We start from the raw sequence: 25823 nt of genomic DNA on the forward strand, positions 1-25823 counted from the left end.
CTATGTTAACTGTGTGCACTCTTTTCCTTGCTATTTTCCCCTTCTTAGGTAGTTATTTATTTGTAGGGGCACCAGTTGTGACTTAGGGCCCCAGTGTGCTAAGTATTATACAATTACGTGACAAAAAGATGGGACCTGACCCAAAGAATTTGCAATCTAAATATGAGACAAAATATATGATGTTATGCACCAGCCTGTAATTGACTTATCTAGTCACCTGAGCTGTTTAGGGGCTGAGGTGCAAGTTGAACAGTCCAGATGAACATAACAATAGTTCACATTAAAGCAGTATAAGACTAAGGTGTTCAAGGCAGCATAGGGAAACTGGGGAACTGACTCCTATTAGGCTGGGCACCTAACCCCCTTGGGTTAGTTTTGAAAATCCCTAAATGTTACGTTCCTAAAGTGTTTTCTTAAAATTAAAGTTTAAGTGGGAGTTTGTTTTTTTCATATGCCAGGTTAAGGGGAAATTATTTCAGTTTTAAAAGGCAAGATTTAAAAAGGTACTTTCTCACTAGGGAAACAGTAAACGATATCATAGATAACTCTATCATCGTTAACCCGGGTTACTGTTTCAGCCGTACGTGGCACATTTACTAGTTATTCATAATTTTCAGCTTGCTCCCTCCAATCCAGTCTTTCAACTCCGTGCTGCCATTATAACACTGCTGCATCCACTCGCTTATCCATGTCTTCTCCCAGTGTTCGCAGTTCGTGAGCTAAGTGAGACTTCCCCTCCGATTTAGTTACTTGCAAATTCAGGCCATGATGCCACTCCCATTGAAGCCAATGGATGTTTTGCTGTTGACTCTAAAAGGAGTAGGAGAAGAGCTTTAATTCCTAACTTTTACAACACACCCAGATGAATGATGCACATGTGATTCCCTTGTCTCGCAATTATTGGACAAAACCACGTGTATTTTGTTAATGTCCCTTCATTGGTATAGAGATTGCAACCAGTTCTGTTACTTTATTTACAGATCTGTGTAATCAGTAAGCATCAGTGGTTTCCCCAGGAATTGAAATTAGGGGGGTGTCCGAATTTACAGGGGGGGTGTCAGGACCGATGAGATATATAAAAGAGATATGAATAAAGTAAATGTTTTGTTAGGATAATGCAAATTTAACATAAGGATAATGCAAGTTACACCAAAACACATAACAGGTCTAGATTTCTAAAAAAAATAATTTTTTAAAAAAAATATGTATTTAATTTAAATTGACTTTTGAAAAGTAAGCCATAATGGGATAAGAGGGAAGTCCTCTCATGGATCAGTAACTGGTTAAAAGATGGGAAACAAAGGGTAGGAATAAATTTTATCAGTTTTCAGAATGGAGAGAGATAAATAGTGGTATCCCTGAGGGGTTGGTACTGGGACCATTACTGTTCAACATACTCATAAATGATCTGGAAAAATGGGTAAACAGTGAGGCGGCAAAATTTGCAGATGATACAAAACTATTCAAGATAGTTAAGTCCCAGGCAGACTGCGAAGAGTTACAAAGGGATCTCACAAAACTGGGTGACTGGGCAACAAAAATGGCAGATGAAATTCAATGTTGATAAATGCAAAGTAATGCACATTGGAAAACAATCTCAACTATACATACAAAATGAAGGAGTCTGAATTAGCTGTTAACACTCAAGAAAGAGATCTTGGAGTCATTGTGGATAGTTCTCTGAAAACATCCACTCAATGTGTAGCGGCAGTCAATGATTCCCAACATTCTGTTTGCTTTTTTAAAAAGAACAGGAGTACTTGTGGCACCTTAGAGACTAACAAATTTATTTGAGCATAAGCTTTCGTGGGCTACAGCCCACTTCATTGGATGTAGCCCACGAAAGCTTATGCTCAAATAAATTTGTTAGTCTCTAAGGTGCTACAAGTACGCCTGTTCTTTTTGTGGATACAGACTAACACGGCTGCTACTCTGAAACCTTTGCTTTTTTAAGAAAGGGATAGATAATAAGACAGAAAATATCATATTGCCTCTATATAAATCCATGGTACGTGTACACCTTGAATACTGTGTGCAGATCTGGTCACCCCATCCCAAAAAAGATATATTGGAAATGGAAAAGGTACAGAGATGGGCAACTAAAATGATTAGGGGTATGAAACAGGAGGAAAATTATAATGACTGGGAATTTTCAGCTTAGAAAAGAGACGACTAAGGGGGGATATGATAGAGGTCTATAAAATCTTGACTGGTGTGAAGAAGTGAATAAGGAAATGTTATTTAATCCTTCACATAACACAAGAACTAGCAGTCACCCAATGAAATTAATAGGCAGCAGGTTTAAAAAAAAAAAAAAAAAAGGAAGTACTTCTTCACACAACATAAAATCAACCCGTGGAACTCTTTGCCAGGGGATGCTGTGAAGACCAAAACTATAACAGGATTAAAAAAATAACTAGATAAATTCCTGGAGAATAGGTCCATCAGTGGCTATTAGCCAGGATGGGGAGGGATGCAACACCATGCTCTGAGTGTCCCTAGCCTGTTTGCCAGAAGCTGGGAATGGGCAACAGGGATCACTTGATGACTACCTGTTCTGTTCATTCCCTCTGAAGCACATGGCCTTGACCACTGTTGGAAGACAGGATACTGGGCTATATGGACCATTGGTCTGACCCAGTATGACCATTCTTATGTAAAAATTAATTATAATAATAAAAATGTTTAGTACAGAAACTCCCCAACATAATGACCTCTCAAGATAGCAACAATGTGAGATAACAATCTTGGCAAATAATGCATTTTAAAAATCTTGGCCTACTAGGAAACATATTTATATAAGTTTCCATTCCCAGTCACAAATCTAGCATTCTGGAGCAAAATCACTAAAATATAGTCCAACAAACAAATGTTTATTTAATGTGCCCCTCACTTTTCCCTCCACCGCACCCCACTCACCAGTGTTGTCCTTGGTCAGTAGAGACTTAGAGTTCAGAGGTGCTTTCACGTGAGTTCACCTCCCAGGTGGGGGGCAAGATGGCACCTTGCTCATTCCTCCAGCTGCTCACTGTTCGCTCTGGCCACGACTGTTTGTTGTGCCACCGTTCACTCCACCACTCTGTTGCCAATGGCCCTGCACAGTCACCTTCTGCTGCCACCTGCCACTGTGACCTCTGCGAGTTGGTCTCTTGAGGTTCCACCCAGCTCTCAGTGATTTCAGCTGAGCTCTCAGTGGGGGAACCTTGCTGCTAGTGCAGACTGGGCTGTCTCTTCCACAGAAACACTGTCCCCACAGCAAGACTGAGCACTTAGACCTGATTATCAGTGATTTCAGCTGCAGTGGTCACTTAACAGAACAAAAGACTATCTATGGAGCCTAATCAGCTCTGTCTTTAAACAGTGGAGAGGGACAGGTCCCCACCCTCTCTCTTGATGCCCTCAATCAGCACAGGCTGAGTACAGTTCTACTGCCCTTTACTCACACAATGAGAACAACAACATTTCATTCCCCCCCATCCCCGCATTCAAGTGATTTGTAACCCAACCCCAGCCAAAATCTATCACTTAGGCAACACAGCTTTATTTGCTGGATACCTAGGTAGATTAGGTGTGAATGTAAATACAATCTGGTCCTGAAGCCTTTTCCCCCAGCTCATCATTAGCTGTCAGGGAGAGCTCATTTAGACTTTGCTTACAAATCATCATTTGAAATTATTAGGTTGGCCAACATCACCGAAATGAATGCACTGACATTGTCATAAAAAACAACAGCCGTATAAGGAAGCTAGTCTATGTTCATACTTTTCAAATCTATTATACTTTCAGATACACATATTTTATCATACACTGTATATGCTTTTAAAGTGTGTATTAGTGTTTCAATTTCAATTCAAATTTCCAAACAGTCACTAAATTGGCATGTTTCAGAGTAGCAGCCGTGTTAGTCTGTATCCGCAAAAAGAACCAGGAGTACTTGTGGCACCTTAGAGACTAACAAATGTATTTGAGCATAAGCTTTTGTGGGCCCACTTCAACGGATGCATAGAATGGAACATATAATGAGGAGATATATATACATACAGAAAACATGAAAAGGTGGGAGTTGCCCAATCAACTCTAAGAGGCTAATTAATTAAGATGCGCTATTGTCAGCAGGAGAAAAAAAACTTTTGTAGTGATAATCAAGATAGCCCATTTGAGACAGTTTGACAAGAAGCTGTGAGGATACTTAACATGGGGAAATAGATTCAATGTGTGTAATGGCTCAGCCATTCCCAGTCTCTATTTAAGCTTAAGTTGATTGTATCTAGTTTGCATATTAATTCAAGTTCAGCAGTTTCTAGTTGGAGTCTGTTTTCGAAGCTTTTCTGTGGCAAAATTGCCACCTTTAAATCTGTTACTGAATGGCCAGAGAGGTTGAAGTGTTCTCCTACTGGTTTTTGAATGTTATGATTCCTGATGTCTGATTTGTGTCCATTTATTCTTTTGTGTAGAGACTGTCCGGTTTGGCCAATGTACATGGCAGAGGGGCATTGCTGGCACATGATGGCATATATCACATTGGTAGATGTGCAGGTGAACGAGCCCCTGATGGTGTGGCTGATGCGATTGGGTCCTATTATGGTGTCACTTGAATAGATATGTGGACAGAGTTGGCATCGGGCTTTGTTGCAAGGATAGGTTCCTGGGTCAGTGTTTTTGTTCTGTGGTGTGTGGTTGCTGGTGAGTATTTGCTTCAAATTGGGGGGTTGTCTGTAAGCGAGGACAGGCCTGTCTCCCAAAATCTGTGAGAGTGAGGGATCATCTTTCAGGATAGGTTGTAGATCTCTGATGATGCGCTGGAGAGGTTTTAGTTGGGGTCTGAAGGTGATGGCTAGTGACGTTCTGTTATTTTCTATATTGGGCCTGTCTTGTAGTAGGTGACTTCTGGGTACTCTTCTGGCTCTGTCAATCTGTTTTTTCACTTTAGCAGGTGGGTATTGTAGTTTTAAGAATGCTTCATAGAGATCTTGTAGGTGTTTGTCTCTGTCTGAGGGATTGGAGCAAATGCCGTTGTATCTTAGAGCTTGGCTGTAGACAATGGATCGTGTGGTGTGTCCTGGATGGAAGCTGGAGGCATGTAGGTAAGTATAGCGGTCAGTAGGTTTCCGGTATAGGGTGGTGTTTATGTGACCATCACTTATTAGCACAGTAGTGTCAAGGAAATGGATCACTTGTGTGGATTGGTCTAGGCTGAGGTTGATGGTGGGATGGAAATTGTTGAAATCATGGTGGAATTACTCAAGGGCTTCTTTTCCATGGGTCCAGATGATGAAGATGTCATCAATGTAGCGCAAGTAGAGTAGGGGCATTAGGGGATGAGAGCTAAGGAAGCGTTGTTCTAAGTCAGCAATAAAAATGTTGGCATACTATGGGGCCATGCGGGTACCCATAGCAGTGCCGCTGACTTGAAGGTATAAATTGTCCCCAAACGTGAAATAGTTGTGGGTGAGGACAAAGTCGCAAAGTTCAGCCACCAGGTTTGGCATGTAACTAGTTCACAAAACTGAGGGGGGGAGGTTGGGGAAATTCAGGGGGGGTGTAGGGAAATCACTGGTAAGCATCACAAGATTGACTCATAGTCAAACTAAAATTAAACATAATCACATTTTGTAGGCTTTGCCTTCGTCCCTAAACCTGGTAAAATAAATGTTACTGCAGAGAGTAAAGATGAGCCTTCAAGAAATCAAACAATTCAGGCACCATGGTAAATGATGATAGCATCTCACCCACCCTTCCCAGCTTGGATCAGGGAACATGGTGATCCAGTTGTAACGCACATGTGCAAATACTTGTAAGAAATCTAATCCCCATTCAGAAATGCCCTTTTTTTAATGAATGTAAGTAGTCGCATTGATTTCAGTGGGACTGCTCACATGCTTAAAGTTAAGCATGTGCTTAAATGCTTCCCTGAAGCAGGTCCAGTGGAACGCTAGAGAAAGGCAAATGCTTGGTGCTGTCCTGGACTCCTCTGAAACACACTTGCTCTTTTCACAGTGTGTTTCATTTGGGACTAGAATTAAGGCGGAGGGAGTAACTAAGGATATTAATGCAGGATTATGTTTCTTGATAGGGAAGCATTTGCAAGAAATTGAACCCCAGGGACCTTTGCACCTGAGCGAATTGGGGCTGCTACCTACTGAGCTAGAAGGAAGGATCTGCCTCGTCTATTAGTAATAACCTTGTCAAAGCTTCTAAGCCAAGGTTCCAACTAAAGGCAGCAAACATGAATAGCCATGATTATCACAGGGCAACATTTGCCTTCCAGCAAATGGCTCCTCTGAATCCTTCTGCCCACACACGAATCTGAGGGTCACCCATTGCAGCAGATATTTACAGAGCTCAAAGTTTCATGGGTCATTCAAACCAGGTGATACCAATGCACCACCAAAAGACGGGATTTCAGAAGCCCTCCCACAAAAGCATAAATGATACAACCAAAACCCTCCCCAAGAAGCACACTGCAGGGAAACAGCCTTTAGTGCAGGATTTAAAGATGGAACAAAACATTTTTGCTTTAGAGTGCAGGTTGGCTCCATGGACTCAAAAGGGCTTTGCTTCCTCTGTCAATATTTGTGATAGGTTAATGATCAACCTCCAGGCCCCCATCTCTGTCTTTGGTGTTCATCCAAATATTACTTCTAGTGCCCTAAAACGGTAAGTGTTTATAATTACAGCGCTTTCAAAATGCGAATGTATTCTGGGCCCTGGCTTTTAGAAGGGGCTGTCGGTGTCCCAAAACAGTCTGCACTGACCCGCTCGCAAGGTTCCCTAGTATTTGATGACTGTGTGAAGAGATCCCATCATTCCCTCTCAGAACCCTTACTGGCAGGTGTGTGTTGCTGTCCTGTGGACTTGCATTGGCGGGTGGCTCACTGTGTAAAAGTCTAGCATTTGGATCTCACTTGACAAGCCCATCAGGAGCTCAACAGCAGCTAATAGACACCAGGCTCGACTAGTCAATGTGTAAGCCAGAGCTGGGTGTGAGGTTCTCCATAGACTTTAAACAGGGCTGTCAGAACTGGTTTCTGCTCAGTTTGGGCCTGATCCAAAGCCCGTTGAAGTCAATCAGTGTCTTTCCATGGACTTGGCTCAGGCTCTTTATCCTCTGCAACTTTCCTGGGTTCTGTCAGTCTGTACACTTTGCCTTGTGAGTGGAGCATTTGGCTTCCTATTACAATGTGCACCGTCAGTCACTTGGAGAGAGAATACAAATGGAGTCAGATGAATAAGACTAACAAAACCTAGTTTTTTTCTGTATTGCCTCCTCCTTTTTTCCCTTGAGTCCATTTTCCCTCTCTCTCTCTTTCACTATGTGTTGATCTCTGCTTGTTTTTGTCCAGGATCTGTCTACTTCATTCTCCTTTTCTCCCAGCAGGGGACCATCTGTAAACCAGAGGATTCTGCATGGCCACGAAAATGGCTAGAGGTTCCTTACTTGTGACATTTCTCTTACTAATGTGTTCCATCTACAGCAGCTGGTCAGTTTCATTTTCAGGTAGGGACTTCTAACCTACATTTTAACTTCACTTTCTCACACCGAGAGGCTGCATTTAAAATTACACTGCACCCATTTTCTGAGCACAGCGTCTTGAAGGTTCAGCTGGCCAGTGGCACTTCCTGAAATGCACAGGAGAAAAATGAGAATTAATTCATAGTTATTAATGAACTCACCATATCTGGGCTTCCTACTTGAGGCCCAGTAACCTCCTTGTGATGCTGGACTTATAGGATCCAATGAGTTATGCACAGAGGGCCACGTTCTCAGACTTGGGTGACCAAAGTGAGGCACCTAAATCTGTGTTTTAGGAACCTGTGGTGATTTAATACTACTACTTTGCTGTTCTGTAGTGCTTTTCCTACGTAGCCCACAAAGCGCTTCACAAAGGCAGGTATCATTAACCCCATTTTGTAGAGCTGTAATGAGAAATGAAGTGACCTGCCAAAATACACAAGTCAGCTGGGAACAGAACTCAGGTCTCCTGACTCTCAGCCCAGTGCACTATCCCCTGGACCCCACAGTGCCTCCTGACAAAGGACCCAATCCTGCAACTGGAATGGCAAAGGAAACAAAAAGCCTCATGCATCTGATTGCAGGATCAGAGCGTATATCAGCATTTAAGTGCTTCAAATTGTATTTAAGTGGCTCACTTCAGGCAGCCAGGTTGAAAATTTAGCCCAGAGAGACTCCCAGCTGAGACAAGCTTTGGAGAGCTCCTCCTGGCTCAGTGAGCGGGAAGTTCCCTTTCACTCATTCAGTGAAGCTGCTGATTACGATTCCTATGGTTTTTGGGGTTTCTTTTAAGATGAGCTAGTAATAACAATCTAATTTCTTTCATTGGGTTCCGGGATCCCAGGGCTAGTAATTTACTGACTCAGGAATTGCAGTATTGTCTCACACAGCAGAGGTGCAGTGATACAATTGCTTAACTACAGGAGACTAAAAACTGCTTAACAACTTCTGATATTGGTCCCCCATTTCTCCAGGGCCACTGTTCAACAGGAGAGTGACAACAGTCCCTGTGAAATTCAGATATGCCAAACCAAACATTTGACATGCAATTGACAATCTCTACAGAATGTTTTAGCCAAAATGGGAAGAGAGTGATGTCACTGCCCAAGCAAAGGATAGGTGGGGAACTTTTCACAATGCTGCATGAAGCCAAGTGGTAGCAGTTTTCTTTTAAGGTGTTATCTATAGGCACTGATGTTCTCACAAAGGCGATTGTAAGCAATAGCTAAGCAGGTGGAGGTGACGTATTGTAGACTTTCCTCCACTGCTATGTTCTATCAGAAGCTTTTTTTTTTTTTTGTCCAAAGTTGCTTTAAACTGGAAGAAATGTTCTGCCAAAAAGCATTATAACGGGAAGATGGGTATGCTTTATTGAGATATATATTCAGGGTGTTCTCTTTCATTTCTACTGAGTTTTTCTTGTCCTGGGTTTTGGCTTCATCTCTGAGGTGACACAGCAGAGAGACTGAACATTCTGTTTTTATATTTTGGACATAAAATATTTAGATAAGTTTTATTTATTTCATTTGGACACAGTAAGTCCTTGATTAACTGAGACCTGCCGAACACTATGCCTGGTCATTAGCACAAATAAATGAACTTTAACCCAACCTCATGAATTTTGAGGCTGGGTCCTTTTAAATGAAGTATTCTTTTAATCCACTGAAATACTAGTCAGCTGCTCACCGCCTAGTGGAATACTGACTCTTTGTTGGGGCATAGACAAACTGAGTAAAGTTGTCCTTAAGTCTGTTTTGATTTTTTGAAAGTTGTCTCCTCCACTGTGTTATTTAGCCAAGTTAAAGCATAAATGACTCATTTCTATCCTAAAGATGAAGCTTTGGCTTCCTGTGACAGCATTAATGGTCGGATCCAATTTTGTTTTCATAGTGTTTATGAGAAAAGAAGAAGCACACCAGGTGCTGAAGATCCGTAAACGCGCTAACCAGTTCCTGGAGGAAATTCACCCAGGGAACTTGGAGAGAGAATGCACTGAGGAAACATGCTCCTTCGAGGAGGCAAAGGAGATTTTCCAATCGCAGGAGAAAACGGTGAGGCATTTCACTTCAGAAAAAGCAGCGAGCAATAGCTGATCAGTTGGGAGTGTTCTCACCCAGGATTTCCATTGATATGATTAGGGCTCTGTGTTTGTCAAGGAGGTCACAGAAGTTACGGATTCTGTGACTTTCCACGACCTCCATGACTCCTGCAGCCGCTGCAGCAGCAGCTGGTGTGATTGACCCGAGGGCCGTCCAAGCAGCTGGCTCTGGGGCCAGCTGCTCAGGTGGGCCCGCGGACAGCCACACCAGCTGCTGCTGCAGCGGCTCCACAGCCAGCCGCTTGGGTTGCCCCCCAGCCAGACAACCCCAGAGCCGCTGCTGGAGTGGCCCCGGGCAGCTGGCCCCAGAGAACGCCCAAGCAGCAGCCGGTGCGACTGGCCCCAGGGGCCGCCTGAGCAGCAGTCCTTGGGGCGGCCGGAGCTGCCACTGTCCAGAACCCCTGGCATCAGTCCTGGGGCGGCCAGAGCAGCTGCTGCTCAGCGGACCCCGGCAGCTGGTGCCGCTGCCCCCCCCTTGGCAGCGGCCCCCAGGGCACCCCTCCCCCCAGTAGTGGCCCCCCAAAGATTTAGTCAGGGGTATTTATAGTATGTCATGGACAGGTCACAGGCCATGAATTTTTGTTTATTGCCTGTGACCTGTCCATGACTTTTACTAGAAATACCCATGACTAAATCGTAGCCTTAGATATGATTAGGGCTCTACCAAATTCACAGTCCATTTTGGTCAATTTCACGGTCATAGGGTTTTAAAAATCATAAATTTCATGATTTCAGCTATCTTAATCTGAAATTTCACAGTGTTGTAATTTGTAGGGGTCCTAACCCATAAAGGAGTTGTGGGGGGCTTGCAAGGTTATTGTAGGGGTGGGTTGTGGTACTGCTACCATTACTTCAGTGCTGCTGCTCGCAGCAGCGCTGCCTTCAGAGCTGAGCAGCTGGAGAACATCGGCTGCTCCTGGAGCGGCTCTGCAGCCAGTCGCTTGGGCGGCCCCCATGTCAGACGCCAGCAGCAATGCAGAAGTAAGGATGTATGGTATGGTATTGTCACCCTTACTTCTGCGCTACTGCCTGCAGAGCTGGGCCCTCAGTCAGCAGCCGCCACTCTCCGGCTGCCCAGCTCTGAAGGCAGCACAGAAGTAAGGGTGGCAATACCATGACCCCTGCTAAAAATAACCTTGTGACCCTCCTGCAACTCCTTTTTGGGTCAGGAACCCCAATTTGAGAAATGCCGGTCTCCCCTGTGAAATCTGTGTAGTATAGGGTAAAAGCACACAAAAGACCAGATTTCACAGTGGGAGACCAGATTTCACGGTCCGTGACACGTTTTTCATGGCTGTGAATTTGGTTGGGCCCTACATATGATAAACCACAAGGCCAAAGGCCACCAGAATGCTAATGGTAGAAAAAATTATAATTTTGATCATTATTATTAGCTAATTCCAAAAATGTAATTAAGCATAAAAAAAACAACCCAGAAATTATGTAACCTTAACAAAAGAGCACAGACAGGCTATGATGTCCTATTCCCCCATTTCTAAGGAACATGAGTTTTTACTCCAGGTTTCTGATGAATTGCAAAGCATCAAATAAGGTGCCAAGAAAGCTGGTTGAATAATTCAGTGCTACTGAAACATGCCATGAAGGAAATCAAGATTTTCAAAGACAACGGGTGATTTTTTGGATGTCCCACTTGAGACGTGTGGAAGGGCGATTCTCAGTGGGTAGATGTGGAGCACTGTCAGGACATTGGGTCCCTTTAAAGTGCCTGAGGTTGGGTACCCAAAACTACTAATCAACTTTGAAAATCTTGGCCAATGTCAATACTGTCCTTGCTGATTCTGGAGATCCCACCAGCTTACTTCAGATGCAGGGCATTGGGGAGCCCTCACCACCCCAGATATAGGAAACAATATAAAGGAGGTACAGGATCTGTCAAGACCAGAGATGGGCTAGCTTAGCACTTAACAAAGAGAAGTACAATTATCTACAACCAGCTGATTGGGTGGTTACCTGTTAAACTCTTTAATAGAATCTTATTTGAGAGCCGCAGATGATAAATTAAGAGGCTAGAAGATCAGAAGTTTCAGTCTCTGAACACAGGAATTAGGATTCTTGGCTACTGGCAAGTTAAAAAAGGAAAATCTTTGGGGAAATCCTTATGCCTTTCCATGTTGTATTTTCCAAAGCAAAAGCAAGGAAAATAATCTGTCACTCGCTACCTGGTTCACTACTAGTTTAACCAGTTAACTGTCACTTTGGCCCAGTGGTTAACTGGCTAGCGAAAGAGGTGCTCTCAGCAGCTAAGGGAGAACCCACAGCCACAATATAGATTAGTTAAGGAAAAATGCTACAGGGACCATTATTTCCTATTTCCTATAGTCAGTAGATAATGTGTCTTGCCCTATTAATTAATGTTTTCCTCTCTTGTGATTATTTCTTGCAGATGGAGTTTTGGTTTGTTTACAAAGGTAGGAGCGGGGGAGATTTTCTTATGCTGTTGTTGGTTGCCACGAGGCAGTGTGGAGAGAAGACCCAGACAGAATGCATGTCAGCTTCCTCGTGCCAGGCCTTTGCTAAGTCACGGAACTGTATGTGATGTGACCAGGGCCGGCTCCAGGCACCAGCCCACCAAGCTTGTGCTTGGGGCGGCACCTGGAGGGGGGCGGCGCGGCGCTCCGGCCCCCGGGGAGAGCGGGGCCACGGCCGGGCTCGCCGCCCTTCCCCCGGCGCTCTGGCCGCCCTCCCCCCCGGCGCCCTCCCCCCGGCCGCCGGGGGGAGAGCGGAGCCCCCGCCGGGGCTCGCCGCCCTCCTCCCAGGGCTCCGGCCGCCCTCCCCCTGGCGCCCTCCCCCCGGCCGCCGGGGGGAGAGCGGAGCCCCCGCCGGGGCTTGCCACCCTCCCCCCGGGGCTCCGGCCTCCCTCCCCCCCCCTGCAGAGGGGGGGCGGGCGGCCGGAGGCTTTTTTGCCTGGGGCGGCAAAAAAGCCAGAGCCGGCCCTGTATGTGACAAGGTAGCACAATGTGCGTCTCTTCTTCCAAACAGATTTAAATCCCTGCAAAGAAAATCCCTGTAAGAACGGTGGCGTCTGCAAACTGAAACACTACGATTATTTCTGTATCTGTCCCCCACTGTTCGGAGGAAAGCAGTGTGAAATAGGTGAGTGTGGAAATGCACACAGGCATTCTCTTGAAGAAAGGATAAAGGGTGAAATTCACCCTAGGCACTTGTGCTGGCTATCTGAGCAGGGCTGAATTGCACCTATAAAGAAGACATTATTATTAACTCCATTGATCTGATTGAGGCACAGCTCCTCCAGTGCCCTAATACCACAGAAACATATGCTGTGATCACAGAGCTGCATGGACTGGGGCTCCATTATCTTAGTAATCAGCTTCATCAAATGTATCATCAAATGCCCATGAGGGCAGGGGACTGGACTCGACCTCTCGAGGTCCCTTCCAATCCTAGAGTCTATGAATCTATGAATCAGACACGCTAGCCAACACTCAGTGTACAATACAAACATGGAGAAACAATATGTGCTAAGTTCATGTTACGTGAACCATTCTAGAACAAAATGGTGGCACTATTGCCTTTTTAAAAAAAAAACCTTCTGATTCCTTCCCCTCTGAAACACCATCTACAGTCTGCAAGAAAGAACACGGCAGGAAATTACTGCCCAGAATAACTAGAAGTGGGAACTAAAAAATTACGAGTGACTCTTTCTTTGTCCATAATGATCTTCCCAGTGAAGTTTCATTCACCTATGTTTGCCAAATGCATCTCATTACAGCAATGTTGCTATTATTTATTATCTTTTCAAGTGCACCAATATGTTCAGCACCTCCCAGAAACAAGTGAAGGCATCTTCCCTACCCCCAGGCGCTTACAGACTAACTGCAGAAGGGAGATAGATAGTACTGTAAACTCTTCAGGGCAGGGCTGGATTAACTCGCCTAGGGCTATTAGATTTTGTGGGGCTGCTGGGGTGTTGGAGTGAGGGAGTGAGCTCAGGGCTGGGGCAGGGGATTGGGGTGCAGGAGGGGGTGCAGCTCCAGCTGGGGCAGTTGGGCTCTGGGGTGGGGCCAAGGATGGGACGGGGTTGGGATGCAGGATGGGGTGCGGGGTGCAGGCTCTGGCCGGGAGGCGCTTACTTCAGGCGGCTCCTGGTCAGTGGTGCAGCAGGGCTAAGGCAGTATCCCTGCCTGCCCTGGCTCTGCGTTGCTCTGCTCTCTGAGGTGGCCGGCATGTCTGGCCCCTAGGCAGAGGGGCCAAGCTGCTCTGTGCCAATGGGAGCTGTGGAGCTGGTGCTGGGGGCAGCATGCAGAGATTCCCTGAATGCCCTTCGCCTACGGGCCACAGGGGCACCTTGGCGAGCTGGTGCTTGCGGCTTCAGCCCTGGGGGGTGCACCGAGGCTCGGGGACTGGTGTCCGGCCCACGGCGCAGAGACTTGCCGTGAGCCAGATGAAAAGAAACAGCAGGCTGCATCTGACCCGCAGGCCCCCCTTAGCCTGAGGCCCTGGGCTTCAGCCCCTAAAGCCTCTGCATTAATCCAGCCCTGCCTCTCACTCTGTCAGGATAACACCTAGCACAGTGGGGCCCCAATCCTCTTGTAGTGTCTAGATGTTACTGTAATACAAATAATAAATGAGCAAGGGGAGGGAAAGGATTAAGACAGTGTATGTCAAAGTCACACAAATCTTGGCCATTCAGTTAAATTGTGGGATGTGGTTTTACTTCTGTCCTCCAAAGCAGTAGATCAAATAGCATAGAGCTGTATTTCTTCTCTGCCATTGGCTCCATTTGTTTGTTACAGCCCTGCTGCTGAGAAGCTGATGTGCTACTGGGCCCTTTCCTAACAATAAGCAAAATGATTCAATGTCTTTCCCCTGCAGAGAAGTTTGAATGCTGGTACAAGAACGGCGGCTGCTGGCAGTATTGCCAAGACACCGCACACTCCCTTCGTGTGGTGTGCTCCTGTGCGGCGGGTTATGCCCTGGGTGATGACGGAAAGAGGTGTACGCAATCAGGTAATGACTCTGGGTTACTTAGAGTGAAGAGCAGGACAGGTTTACAGCCACTGCCCTTCCCTCTTCATTGGGTTGCCCACTTGCCCTTGGACTGTCACATGCACCAATGAATCTATGGGAAAAACTGGTTGCTGTGATGTAGAATTGAAGTATACTCATTTACCAATGGAAACACCAGCAAGCCTGGAAAATCTGGCTTTTTCTCCACTGTGTTTATTCCACTCCCTTTACTGAAGGCAAACTCTGATCTCGAAGCCCAAATATCCCTCTAGGACTTTCAGGCTCTGCCAACATTATCTCAGCAGGGAGGAATTCCTGGGCAAAGGAAAAGGAGATTACTCCACACTGTGCTGTGTAGTGCAGGGAGTACACCGCTGACTCGGTGACCAGACAGGGAGCCTGGGGAGGTACCAGACACAGCCGCTCACAGTACAATGAGTAAAAGCACTTGGCATGAGTAACGGGGTTCCTAGAGCCTAGGAACCAGTGGAGGCAATGTGTTTGATCTATCAGGAGTTGATACCCATTGTACGTCCCTTCACTTGCATTTGGATGATGGGAAGGATTAATGGGTGGTCAATGGTTCATCTTCAGACAGCTGAAGAGGAGCAGAATTAGTTTAGGGATCAAAACTTGACACTTAAACCCAAAGGCTGTTTTTCTTATTTTTCAGCTCAGTTTCCCTGTGGGCTGATTAAAAGATCCATGCGTGCTTTGGAGGAAGTTGTCCCTGGGTTCAATGGGATGGTGGAGGGGGGAGCCCCCAGGCTCAACGGGAAGGTGAAGAGGGGTGCCCCCGGGCTCAATGAGTTGGTGGAGGGGGGCGCCCCTGGGCTCAATGAGTTGGTGGAGGGGGGCACTCCTGGGCTCAACTGGATGGCAGAGGGGGGCGCCGCCCCTGGGCTCAATGAGTCAGCAGACAGGGGCACCCCTGGGCTCAATGAGTCAGTGGAGGGGGGCGCCCTCGGGCTCAATGAGTCAGTGGAGGGGGGCACTCCTGGTCTCAACTGGATGGCAGAGGGGGGCGCTGCCCCCGGGCTCAATGAGTCAGCAGAGGGGGGTGCCGCCCCCGGGCTCAATGAGTCAGTGGAGGGGGGCTCCGGCCCTGGGCTCAATGAGTCAGCAGAAGGGGAGACCCCCAGGCTCAATGGGTCGGCAGAGGGTGGCACCCCTGGGCTCAACTGGATGACAGAGGGGGGCACCCCAAAACTCAATGAAACAGCAGAGGGGCACGCCCCTGCGCTCAGTGGGATGGCAGAGGGGGACACCTCTGGGCTCAATGGGTCGGTGGAGGGGGGCGACCCTGAACTCAATACGTCAGCAGAGGGGCAGAATGTGCACGACGGCCTCAATCAGACCGAAGCTGAAGGAATCCTGACAGATGGAGATCTACACAGCTGGACAAATGTCTACCAAACTGCAGAGCATGATGATACCAGGATCACTGGGGGATCTTTCTGCCATCGTGGCCACTGTCCCTGGCAGGTAACATTTCTCTTGCATATTGAGTCATGAACACGGCATCTCCTTCCCTTATCACTGCTCACTCTGTGCCATAGCCAGGACCTCATCAAGGTGTTGCCAAGTATCCCTGTTCAGGGCCAAACAGAACCACGTAGATCCTCAGTGTATATCTGAAGCTTCTTTTTTGGTGGCCCACACTGTGGTTACAGTAACTCCTCACTTAACGTTGTAGTTATGTTCCTGAAAAATGCAACTTTATGTGAAACGATGTTAAGCGAATCCAATTTCCCCATAAGAATTAATGTAAATGTGTGGGGGGGGGTTAAATTCCAGGGAAAAAATTTTCGCCAGACAAAAGACATTATATACATATACAATATAAGTTTTAAACAAACAGTTTAATATTGTACACAGCAATGAATGATTGTGAAGCTTGGTTGAGGTGGTAGAGTAAGAGAAGAGGGTGGGATATTTCCCAGGGAATGCCTTGCTGCTAAATGATGAACTAGCACTCGGCTGAGCCCTCAAGGGTTAGTACGCTGTTGTTAATGTAGCCTCACGCTCTACAAGGCAGCATGGACTGAGGCAGGAGGGAGGAAACACAATAGATGCAGGTCAGTAGCTGCAAACACTTCCTTGCAAAAACTGAACATGATGATGAGCCCACACTATCCAGCTGGAGCGCACCACTCCCGCCTCCTGACAGCACATGCACGGCTGCACAGATGCTGACTTTCCAAAGTGCTGGGGGGTGCATGCATGAGTGAGAGAGAGAGATGTGCATTGCCCCTTTAAGTATGCTGATGCCACTTCAAGTACATTGCCCTTTTAAGCAGATCAGCTAGTTCTGACAGGAAGCAACAGCTTAGAATATCAGGGTTGGAAGGGACCTCAGGAGGTCATCCAGTCCAACCCCCTGCTCAAAGCAGGACCAATCCCCAACTAAATCCCCAAATCGCCCCCTCAAGGATTGAACTCACAACCCTGGGTTTAGCAGGCCAATGCTCAAACCACTGAGCTATCCCTCCCCCCTTCCAGCAAGCTCCCTCCGTTCTGTCCCCGAGCCCTGTCCCCGTCCTCCACTTTGTGGAGGGGGGAGGGTACGGAGTGGGGGGCAGGAGCAGGGGAACATCCTGATATCAGCAACCCTCTCCTTCCCTCCCCCAGCAAGCAGGAAGCTCCTGGGAGCAGCTCCAAGGCAGAGGGCAGGAGCAGCACAGCAGTGAGGGGAGGGACAGCTGAACTGCTGCTGGGCAGCTGCCGAGCCAAATACCTTACAGGGAATTTAGAGGAGCTGATGGGAGGGGGGGCTGCCAGCCCCCCCGGTTCTAATCCCCTCGGGGAGGGGCTGCTCTTCCAGAGAATCCTGCAAACAGTAGACAAAGCAGGCAGCTGCCAAATGACATTAGAAGGGAGCATTGCGCAACTTTAAACGAGCTTGTTCCCTAATAGATCAGCAACGTAACAATGTTAACCGGGACAACGTTGTGAGGAGTTACTGTACCTCATTCATTGGTGTACATGGGATCCTAAATATAGTCTATCATAGCGCCTCTTCTTGCAGTACAGCCAACCAATCATCGTCAGTCTAACAACATGTACTTCACCTTAGGCCTGGTCTACACTAGGACTTTAATTCGGATTTAGCTGCCTTAATCCGAATTAACCCTTCACCCGTCCACACTACAGAGCCAGTTAATTCGAATTAAATGGCCCTTTAAATCGATTTCTGTACTCCACCTCGACGAACGGAGTAGAGCCTAAATCGATTTTGTTAATTCGAATTAGGGTTAGTGTGGACGCACACCACCGAATTACTGTGTTTAAGTTAATGGGGTAGTGTGGCCGCACACCACCGAATTAATGTGGTTTAAAACCGAATTAAGGTGCTTAGTGTGGCCGCGCACAATCGAATTTATACAACCTGTTTCCCAAATTCGAATTATCTAAATTCGGATTAATCCTGTAGTGTAGACATACCCTTAGTTTACTTCCTTACCCAATGGTCAGTGGCAAATATTTTCATGAATCACTGTTCAGATTTTAACTTCTGCATCATCTGCTTGGTATGTGGCTGTGTTTCTGTTCCATGCATCCTGCCTGATAGGATCATGGTTTTGAATACCGTCTCTCATCAGCAGAAAAGGCACTTACTGTTTAGATACTGAGCTTTTCACAGACCTTTATATTCACTCATGATGCTTCTCTTTATTTCATTTTCCTATCTTATAACAGCATGTGGCAGTGAGCCCAGGGAACAAGACTCCTAAGCCTTTCCTATCCAGTGTGATTTTGGCCATATCTGTAATTAAAAGAACAGGAGTCCTTGTGGCACCTTAGAGACTAACAAATTTATTTAAGCATAAGCTTTCGTGGGCTACAGCCCACTTCTTCGGATGCATAGAATGGAACATATATTGAGGGGATAAATATACACATACAGAGAGCATGAAAAGGTGGGAGTCGTCTTACCAACTCTGAGAGGCCAATTAAGTAAGAGAAAAAAACTTTTGAAGTGACGATCAAGATAGCCCAGTACAGACAGTTTGATAAGTAAGTGTGAGAATACTTACAAGGGGAGATAGATTCAATGTTTGTAATGGCTCAGCCATTCCCAGTCCCTATTCAATGCCACCCACAGGTCTGTCATCTACCAATGTGCTATATGCCATTATGTGCCAGCAATGCCCCTCTGCCATGTACATTGGCCAAACCGGACAGTCTCTACGCAAAAGAATTAATGGACACAAATCTGACATCAGGAATCATAACACTCAAAAAACAGTAGGAGAACACTTTAACCTGTCTGGTCATTCAATGACAGACCTGCGGGTGGCAATTTTGCAACAGAAAAGCTTCAAAAACAGACTCCAACGAGAAACTGCTGAGCTGGAATTGATATGCAAACGAGATACAATCAACTTAGGCTTGAATAGGGACTGGGAATGGCTGAGCCATTACAAACATTGAATCTATCTCCCCTTGTAAGTATTCTCACACTTCTTATCAAACTGTCTGTACTGGGCTATCTTGATTATCACTTCAAAAAATTTTTTCTCTTACTTAATTGGCCTCTCAGAGTTGGTAAGACAACTCCCACCTGTTCATGCTCTCTGTATGTGTATATATATCTCCTCAATATATGTTCCATTCTATGCATCCAAAGAAGTGGGCTGTAGCCCACGAAAGCTTATGCTCAAATAAATTTGTTAGTCTCTAAGGTGCCACAAGTACTCCTGTTCTTTTTGTGGATACAGACTAACACGGCTGCTACTCTGAAACCTGTAATTAAAATGAGTTTGGCCTTCTTCATCTGTATTTCTTATTTTACATGTTCACTGCTTCTAGAACTTTCAGTGTTTTTGGCAAGGTGACAATGTCATCTGAAGTTCTTCTGGATCCCTTATTATTTTCAGAGCAATAGATTAGTCAAGCGAGTTTCCCTTTGAAGGTGTCTGGCGATACATTACAGATGAGATGAAGCGTTTCATTTAGTATTTCCTTGTCTACCTCTCTACTGCCAACCTGATCTCTTCACCCACTTTGTCAAGCTGAAGTACCTCTCGATTAGTTAGGTACATGTGATTTAACATACTTCTTTCTACTCTCATTTAAGGGCTTCCTCCAGCTCCCCTTAAAGCCAATAAAAATTGACTTCAGTAGGAGTCACATATGGGCTAAAGGTTGCCTAACTCTCTTAGGCTCCTTTGAAAATCCCAGCAAAATAAAGTCATATATGATGGCTCATTGATCCATGAGTGAAAAGTTACATCTAAATCAATGCGGGAAGTCCAGAAATTTTGTACTCTCTTCATTAGTTGATGGCTAAAGATTTTTTCCTGCTTTTAACACTCAATTGACTGCTCTATATTTAGTGAACTGCAACTTGCCTTCTTCTGAATGCACACCATTGTTATAGTGGTCTATCTTTACAATATTGTACCTTTGCTTTCTTTTGATCCCTTTGTGAATAATTTCCCTCCCGGGTCTAATACAGAATCCAAGGTAGTGCCATCCCTTGCTTCATTGTCCTTTGCCACTTTTGTGGTCACATTTTACTTTATATTTTAACAGTACAATAACTGGGCCTGAGTCTCGGCTCTTTTACACAGATGTAACTCCAGTGACTTGTGTGACACTACTCCTGTTCCAAAGCACCGTAAAAGAGTTCAGAATCAGGGCTGAAATTTATAAGCATCAAGCTCACAAAAGTCCTGAAATACCAAACATTCAGGTTTAATGCTCATCTTTAAACTTGTTCACATATAGCTATGCCTTGACCGTGTAGTACTGCTGTATTTTATAGCTTGTTCCCTTTTTGATTTCTTTACGATACTGTTTTTAAAAAGGGCATGAAAGTTTGTTGTTTTCCCCCCAAAAAAGTCATTTCTTCCCCATCGCCTCTTTAATTTTAACTTTAAAAATATGAGGAATATCAAGTCTGGTTTCCTTTAGCTTTGGTGAAGGACTTATTAGCAATTTCAGGGAATGTGTGTTTTGATCTTTCTCAGTCCTTTTAATTAAAGTGTTTAAGGTGTTGATTCTTTAGCAAAGCCAGCACTCCATTCAGGGTAGACAACACCTGAACATCTAATATTAAAAAGAGGGGCCTGGGGAGATATCTGCCCCCTCTCCCCCTGCTCACCCTGAAGTCCAATATCATTTTTCCTTGCCCTTTCTGTGTGTGGTTTTGCACAACTTTATAAATCTGGAGACCTGTGAGATGCTGGCTCAGTGGCCCCAATTCCCACTGACCTAAAATTGCAGGTGCTCAGGATCAGTTCCTCTTCATTATTTCTAATACTTCTGTTTCTTGTCTTGGCCCTTAACTTTCGCTCTTCTTGTGCAGCTTCATATACAGCATTTTTTAAACTAGGCACTGTTTGGCTATCATAGTCTCTTGGTACTGACCTTGCTTTCTTTTGTTCTAGCATCTCCCAAAGCTTTGCAACCAGTACTGGAGCTCACATTAGATTTGTTTTCCCTACAAGACTAACCTCTCCACTTTGGTTATCGCCTTCTGCTTGAATTTCTATCCTGGTCTGGTGATTATTCTGCTCTGTTCTTACAATCTTATCATTTTCCATAATTACACTCCTTAGACACATCCACCCTAGTGATATCACACTGATTAATTCTGAACACCTGTGTAGTATTTGGGATTTAGTCCTAATCATTTTCATCCTTGGTATCATAAAATTAGTAGTATTTTCTAGGGAACTACTACAGTACATTTAAATAAGTCCTGTTGAGTGTGTTCTTGCTCTTGTTTTTTCACTGTAGGTACTTATCCGAAATAGCAGAGGTTATGGTTTCTGTGGAGGGAGTTTAATTAGCAGCCGCTGGGTGGTCACTGCTGCCCACTGCCTTGAGATTGTTAAGCCACATCATGTTACTGTAGGTGAGTGAACTCGCAACTGGAAACGTCTCTACACTCCCGGAGACACTATGAAAGCATGAGTCTGCTCTGAAAAGTGACTAGAAAGGCATCGGGGGTGTTCCAGTTCCTTGACTCTCACTGCTCAGTTTATAAATAGAAAGAATTTTTTTCTAACTCCCAGCCCTGCAAACGCAGGCTCTGTTGTGACCATGGTAATGGAACTGGCTAGCAGGAATTGAGCTACTTTCAGCTTCAGGTTTCCGCAGATAGCTGACAGGGCAAACCTGTGGTTACCAGAGCCACTGATGATAAAACAAACCTCAGCCCAAGTTTGGCTGTTCGTAGGGTTTCCTGCAGGACCATCTAGTGTGTGCACCTAGTTCCCTCTGAGCAGAACATGCTAGTTTCTCTTATGGTCTATCATGGTGAAAGTAACAAGTCACATCTGCCTCACTGAATCAGCAGAACTTACTTAGCAACTGTATGCAGGATTCTAATTTCCTTTAGCAGGAATGGGGGAACTGGATGATGAGGAAGAAAATAGCCTGTAGTTGAGGCACTGGACTTGGACAGGTGAGACTTGGGTTTAATTCCCAGCTTTGCCAAAGACTTCTTGGGCAAGTCACTTAATCCAGTGGTTCTCAAACTGTTTTAATGGGGTTGCCAGGGCTGGTTTAGATTTGCTGGGGCCTGGGACTGAAGCCCTAGGTAGTGGGGCTCAGGTTACAGGCCTGGGGCTGGAGCCCTTGGGCTTTGTGCCCCTCCCTCCCCTCACCCAGGGCAGAGGGGGCTAGGGTAGGCTCAGGCTTCAGTCCCCCCTCCTGGGGTCGTGTAGTAATTTTTGTTGTTAAACAAAGGTCATGGTGCAATGAAGTTTGAGAACCCCTGACTTAATCTATTCTGTGCCTCAATTCTTCCTATATAAAATGAGGATAGTACTTCCCTCCCTTACAATGTGTTATATGGATAAATCCACTACTGGTTGTATTAGGAGTCATGAAAATTCCTAATTAGAAGAGCCCTGTATCCCTATGAAGAGTCAAGCCACCATACAAAGGCTAGTGAGTTTTTCTTCCCTCTTGAATTGGAGTAATGTTTTCTTGGAGAGGAAACTGGTTGCTCTGAATACCTGCAGCACTGGAAACTTTAAGCAGTATCCTCTTCTCTTAATCTACCTTTCAACAAGGACAAGTGCAGAGTCCTGCAATTACGACGGAAGAATCCTATGCACTGCTACAGACTAGGGACCGAATGGCTAGGTAGCAGTTCTGCAGAAAAGGACCTAGGGGTCACAGTGGACGAGAAGCTGGATATGAGTCAACAGTGTGCTCTTGTTGCCAAGAAGGCTAACGGCATTTTGGGCTGTATAAGTAGGGGCATTGCCAGCAGATCGAGGAACGTGATCGTTCCCCTTTATTCGACATTGGTGAGGCCTCATCTAGAGTACTGTGTCCAGTTTTGGGCCCCACACTACAAGAAGGATGTGGAAAAATTGGAAAGAATCCAGCGGAGGGCAACAAAAATGATTAGGGGTCTGGAGCACATGACTTATGAGGAGAGGCTGAGGGAACTGGGACTGTTTAGTCTCCAGAAGAGAAGAATGAGGGGGGATTTGATAGCTGCTTTCAACTACCTGAGGGGGGGTTCCAAAGAGGATGGAGCTCGGCTGTTCTCAGTGGTGGCAGATGACAGAACAAGGAGCAATGGTCTCAAGTTGCAGTGGGGGAGGTCTAGGTTGGATATTAGGAAACACTATTTCACTAGGAGGGTGGTGAAGCACTGGAATGCGTTACCTAGGGAGATGGTGGAGTCTCCTTCCTTGGAGGTTTTTAAGGCCCGGCTTGACAAAGCCCTGGCTGGGATGATTTAGTTGGGAATTGGTCCTGCTTTGAGCAGGGGGTTGGACTAGATGACCTCCTGAGGTCCCTTCCAACCCTGATATTCTATGATTCTATCTATACACATGTAGACATAAAATAAGATGTGAAATTTCAAAGGACACATGACTTTCATTATCTACTTTGAGCAGGCTTGTGTCTCCATGCAAATTAACAAACAGTCCAGTGTTCATTCTAATAAACCGGCTAGTTCTAGTTCCAACCAGTTTTGAGCCTGTAGTTAAATTGTGGTGGGTGTTTTAAAATGCATCTAAATTCTTCATGAGCATGGTAGTGAGGACCCAATAAACTCTCACACTAAACAATTTCAGATAGTTCCGCCCTCCCCACCCTCTGCTGTGCATAGATCTTGTCATGCCAAATTATAAAGTGGTAGCAGTGCTGGCTTTAGACTGTAACCTCCATATTTAGGTTCATGGGTGTTGTAACCTATTTTGATTTAATTTGGGAGGTTAAAGCATTAATCTACTACCACAGCGGCTTCCCCCATGAAACTCTTACAGAAGGGATTTAGAATTCTTTAACATCTTTGTTTTCAATTGCAGGAGACTTTGACAAACACCAGAGAGAAGTGAAAGAACAAAAGATTGAAGTGCAACAGAGCTGGATACATCCACACTATGACTCAGATAACTATAATGGTGACATTGCTTTGCTCTACTTGAGCAGCGATGTTGTATTTAATGAGTATGCACTCCCCATTTGCCTTCCCAATCCTAACCTGGCAACCTTGCTGACTTCAGAAGGGACTAGGGGGATGGTGAGTGGATGGGGTTCCACACATCACAGGGGTCCTGGAACACGCTTCCTCATGAAAGTCAAGCTGCCCATCGTAAGCATGGAAACCTGTAGGCAGTCAACAGCAAAGCTCATTACCGATAACATGTTCTGTGCAGGCTATGCTGCCAAAGCCCACGATGCTTGTAAAGGAGACAGTGGAGGCCCCTTTGCTGTCTCTTACCACGACATTTGGTACCTGCTAGGGATAGTCAGTTGGGGTGAGGGCTGTGCTGAAGAAAGGAAATATGGTGCATATACGCGGGTAGCCAACTATGTACCATGGATAAAGGAGGTTGTTGAAAATCTAGCTGATGCAGGAAGATTTTTACCTTCATTCTAATGAGGACCATTTCTAAAACATCAGAAATGCTACCAGTAATAAAACTGGAAATTTTACAATAGTTTTAACTTAAAAAAGTAGCTTATTCAGTATGAAGCTAAATATAGTCTATTCAGTATTCCTTGTTCTGCTAATAAATGTAATACAGTATTTGCTGCTCCTGAGACTTTTGTAATACAAACCACTGCACTAGAAATGTTGAAAGTGGAGGGTTTAACAGTGTTAGGGATTTTGTTTTCTTTATGTTGCTGTGGAAGGAAATAACTTTGTTCTCCAGCTATTCCACTCAATGTGAAAGTACATTAACCGTTAAAAGAATCAGGACAGTTCAATATGTTGACAGTGATATATCTGAGTTAATCACTTTATAGTATGATTGTTATCTGCAATGTGGAGGCTTCAGAATTCATCAAGTTGTCTAATGATAAGACTGAGTTGGAGTTTGAGTGAAGAAAACATTAATAGCATTTGTCAGCTTTATGGTAATCAGGAAAATAAGTGAAAAACTTTAAATATCCATTTTATTCTAAAAAAAGTTGAAACTTTACATAGCAGCAGCAGCATTCAAAGGCATGGACATTTAACCCAGTAAGAAGGGAGAGGAACAGAATATAGTAACTAGTGGGAAACTATTCGAATTCCCAGTAGCAGCAATTATTCAAACTAACAACATGCAGTAAGGCAGGTTTAATCATCTTACTGCTCATGTGATGTCATTTGATTTTTCTTGCAAGGCATTTAGTGCATTTAAGCACATTAGTCTCTAAACTACTATCCAGCAGCTGGGGCAGTAGTTACCTACCATGGGTCAGAAACAGAACATATCATGGAGCCAGCTTTCACTGTTGGTATTTCCCTTTTACACATTCTAGGGGAAAAAGTAGCACTAGCTCCATAGAGAAAGGCATTCCACCCCTAGACAATTCTATGATTCTACAGGGTTTAACATTCAAGTTAGATGATTGTTCACAGCAGATGATGCAAGATTAGTGGTTTTCTAAATGAGTATGATAGACTGGTGGGAGCAGGAGATGGGGTAAAAAAATTAGACAAGAGCTCTTTTACTGTGAAAACTTACATGCCATATACAATTGATTTTTGCTGTCAGACATGAAATAGTGGTTAACAAACTTGGAAAACCTAGTAATACTATGAGAAACAACTTTTCTAACAGTCTAAAAGCCAAAGGGCGCAGGGGGAAAGAGGACCAAGCCTCTAGTCAGCCATCCCTCTGCAAGAGTTTGGCTTTCAGGGTTTCATTTAAAAAAATTAAGAATGTCGCATAGCCTTCCACATAAATATACAGGTGAAACAAAACAGTTAATTCTGCAATCTTATTCTAAATTAATATCTCCTCTCAC

General features: G+C 45.0%; 1 protein-coding gene across 3 annotated transcripts; it reads left to right on the forward strand.

The window, feature by feature from the left end:
* Nucleotides 1-6490: 6490 nt before the first annotated feature.
* Nucleotides 6491-24612, forward strand: LOC112118494 (coagulation factor X-like). 3 transcript variants are annotated; one of them, XM_026649903.1, is made up of 9 exons: nt 6491-6657; nt 7376-7498; nt 9404-9564; nt 12016-12040; nt 12612-12725; nt 14466-14600; nt 15274-16085; nt 21348-21465; nt 23888-24612. In XM_026649903.1, the coding sequence occupies exons 2-9, from the start codon at nt 7408-7410 to the stop codon at nt 24460-24462; spliced, it is 2031 nt and encodes a 676-aa protein (XP_026505688.1). In that variant the 5' UTR covers nt 6491-6657; nt 7376-7407; the 3' UTR covers nt 24463-24612. The 3 variants fall into 3 exon arrangements, with proteins under 3 accessions (XP_026505688.1, XP_026505687.1, XP_026505689.1); XM_026649902.1 differs by having other exon boundaries at nt 7379-7498; XM_026649904.1 differs by lacking the exon at nt 6491-6657 and adding an exon at nt 6717-6832 and having other exon boundaries at nt 7379-7498.
* Nucleotides 24613-25823: the final 1211 nt, after the last annotated feature.

The sequence above is a fragment of the Terrapene carolina genome, unplaced genomic scaffold, assembly GCF_002925995.2.
Source record: "Terrapene carolina triunguis isolate 2854851 unplaced genomic scaffold, T_m_triunguis-2.0 Scaffold88, whole genome shotgun sequence".
Lineage (NCBI taxonomy): Eukaryota > Metazoa > Chordata > Testudines > Emydidae > Terrapene > Terrapene triunguis.

Coding starts and splice junctions, on each gene's coding strand:
- LOC112118494 (XM_026649903.1), top strand. CDS start 7,408: ATGGCCACGAAAATGGCTAGAGGTTCCTTACTTGTGACATTTCTCTTA. Junction 12,041..12,611: donor GTTTTGGTTTGTTTACAAAG/GTAGGAGCGGGG, acceptor TCTTCCAAACAG/ATTTAAATCCCTGCAAAGAA. Junction 16,086..21,347: donor GTGGCCACTGTCCCTGGCAG/GTAACATTTCTC, acceptor TTTTCACTGTAG/GTACTTATCCGAAATAGCAG.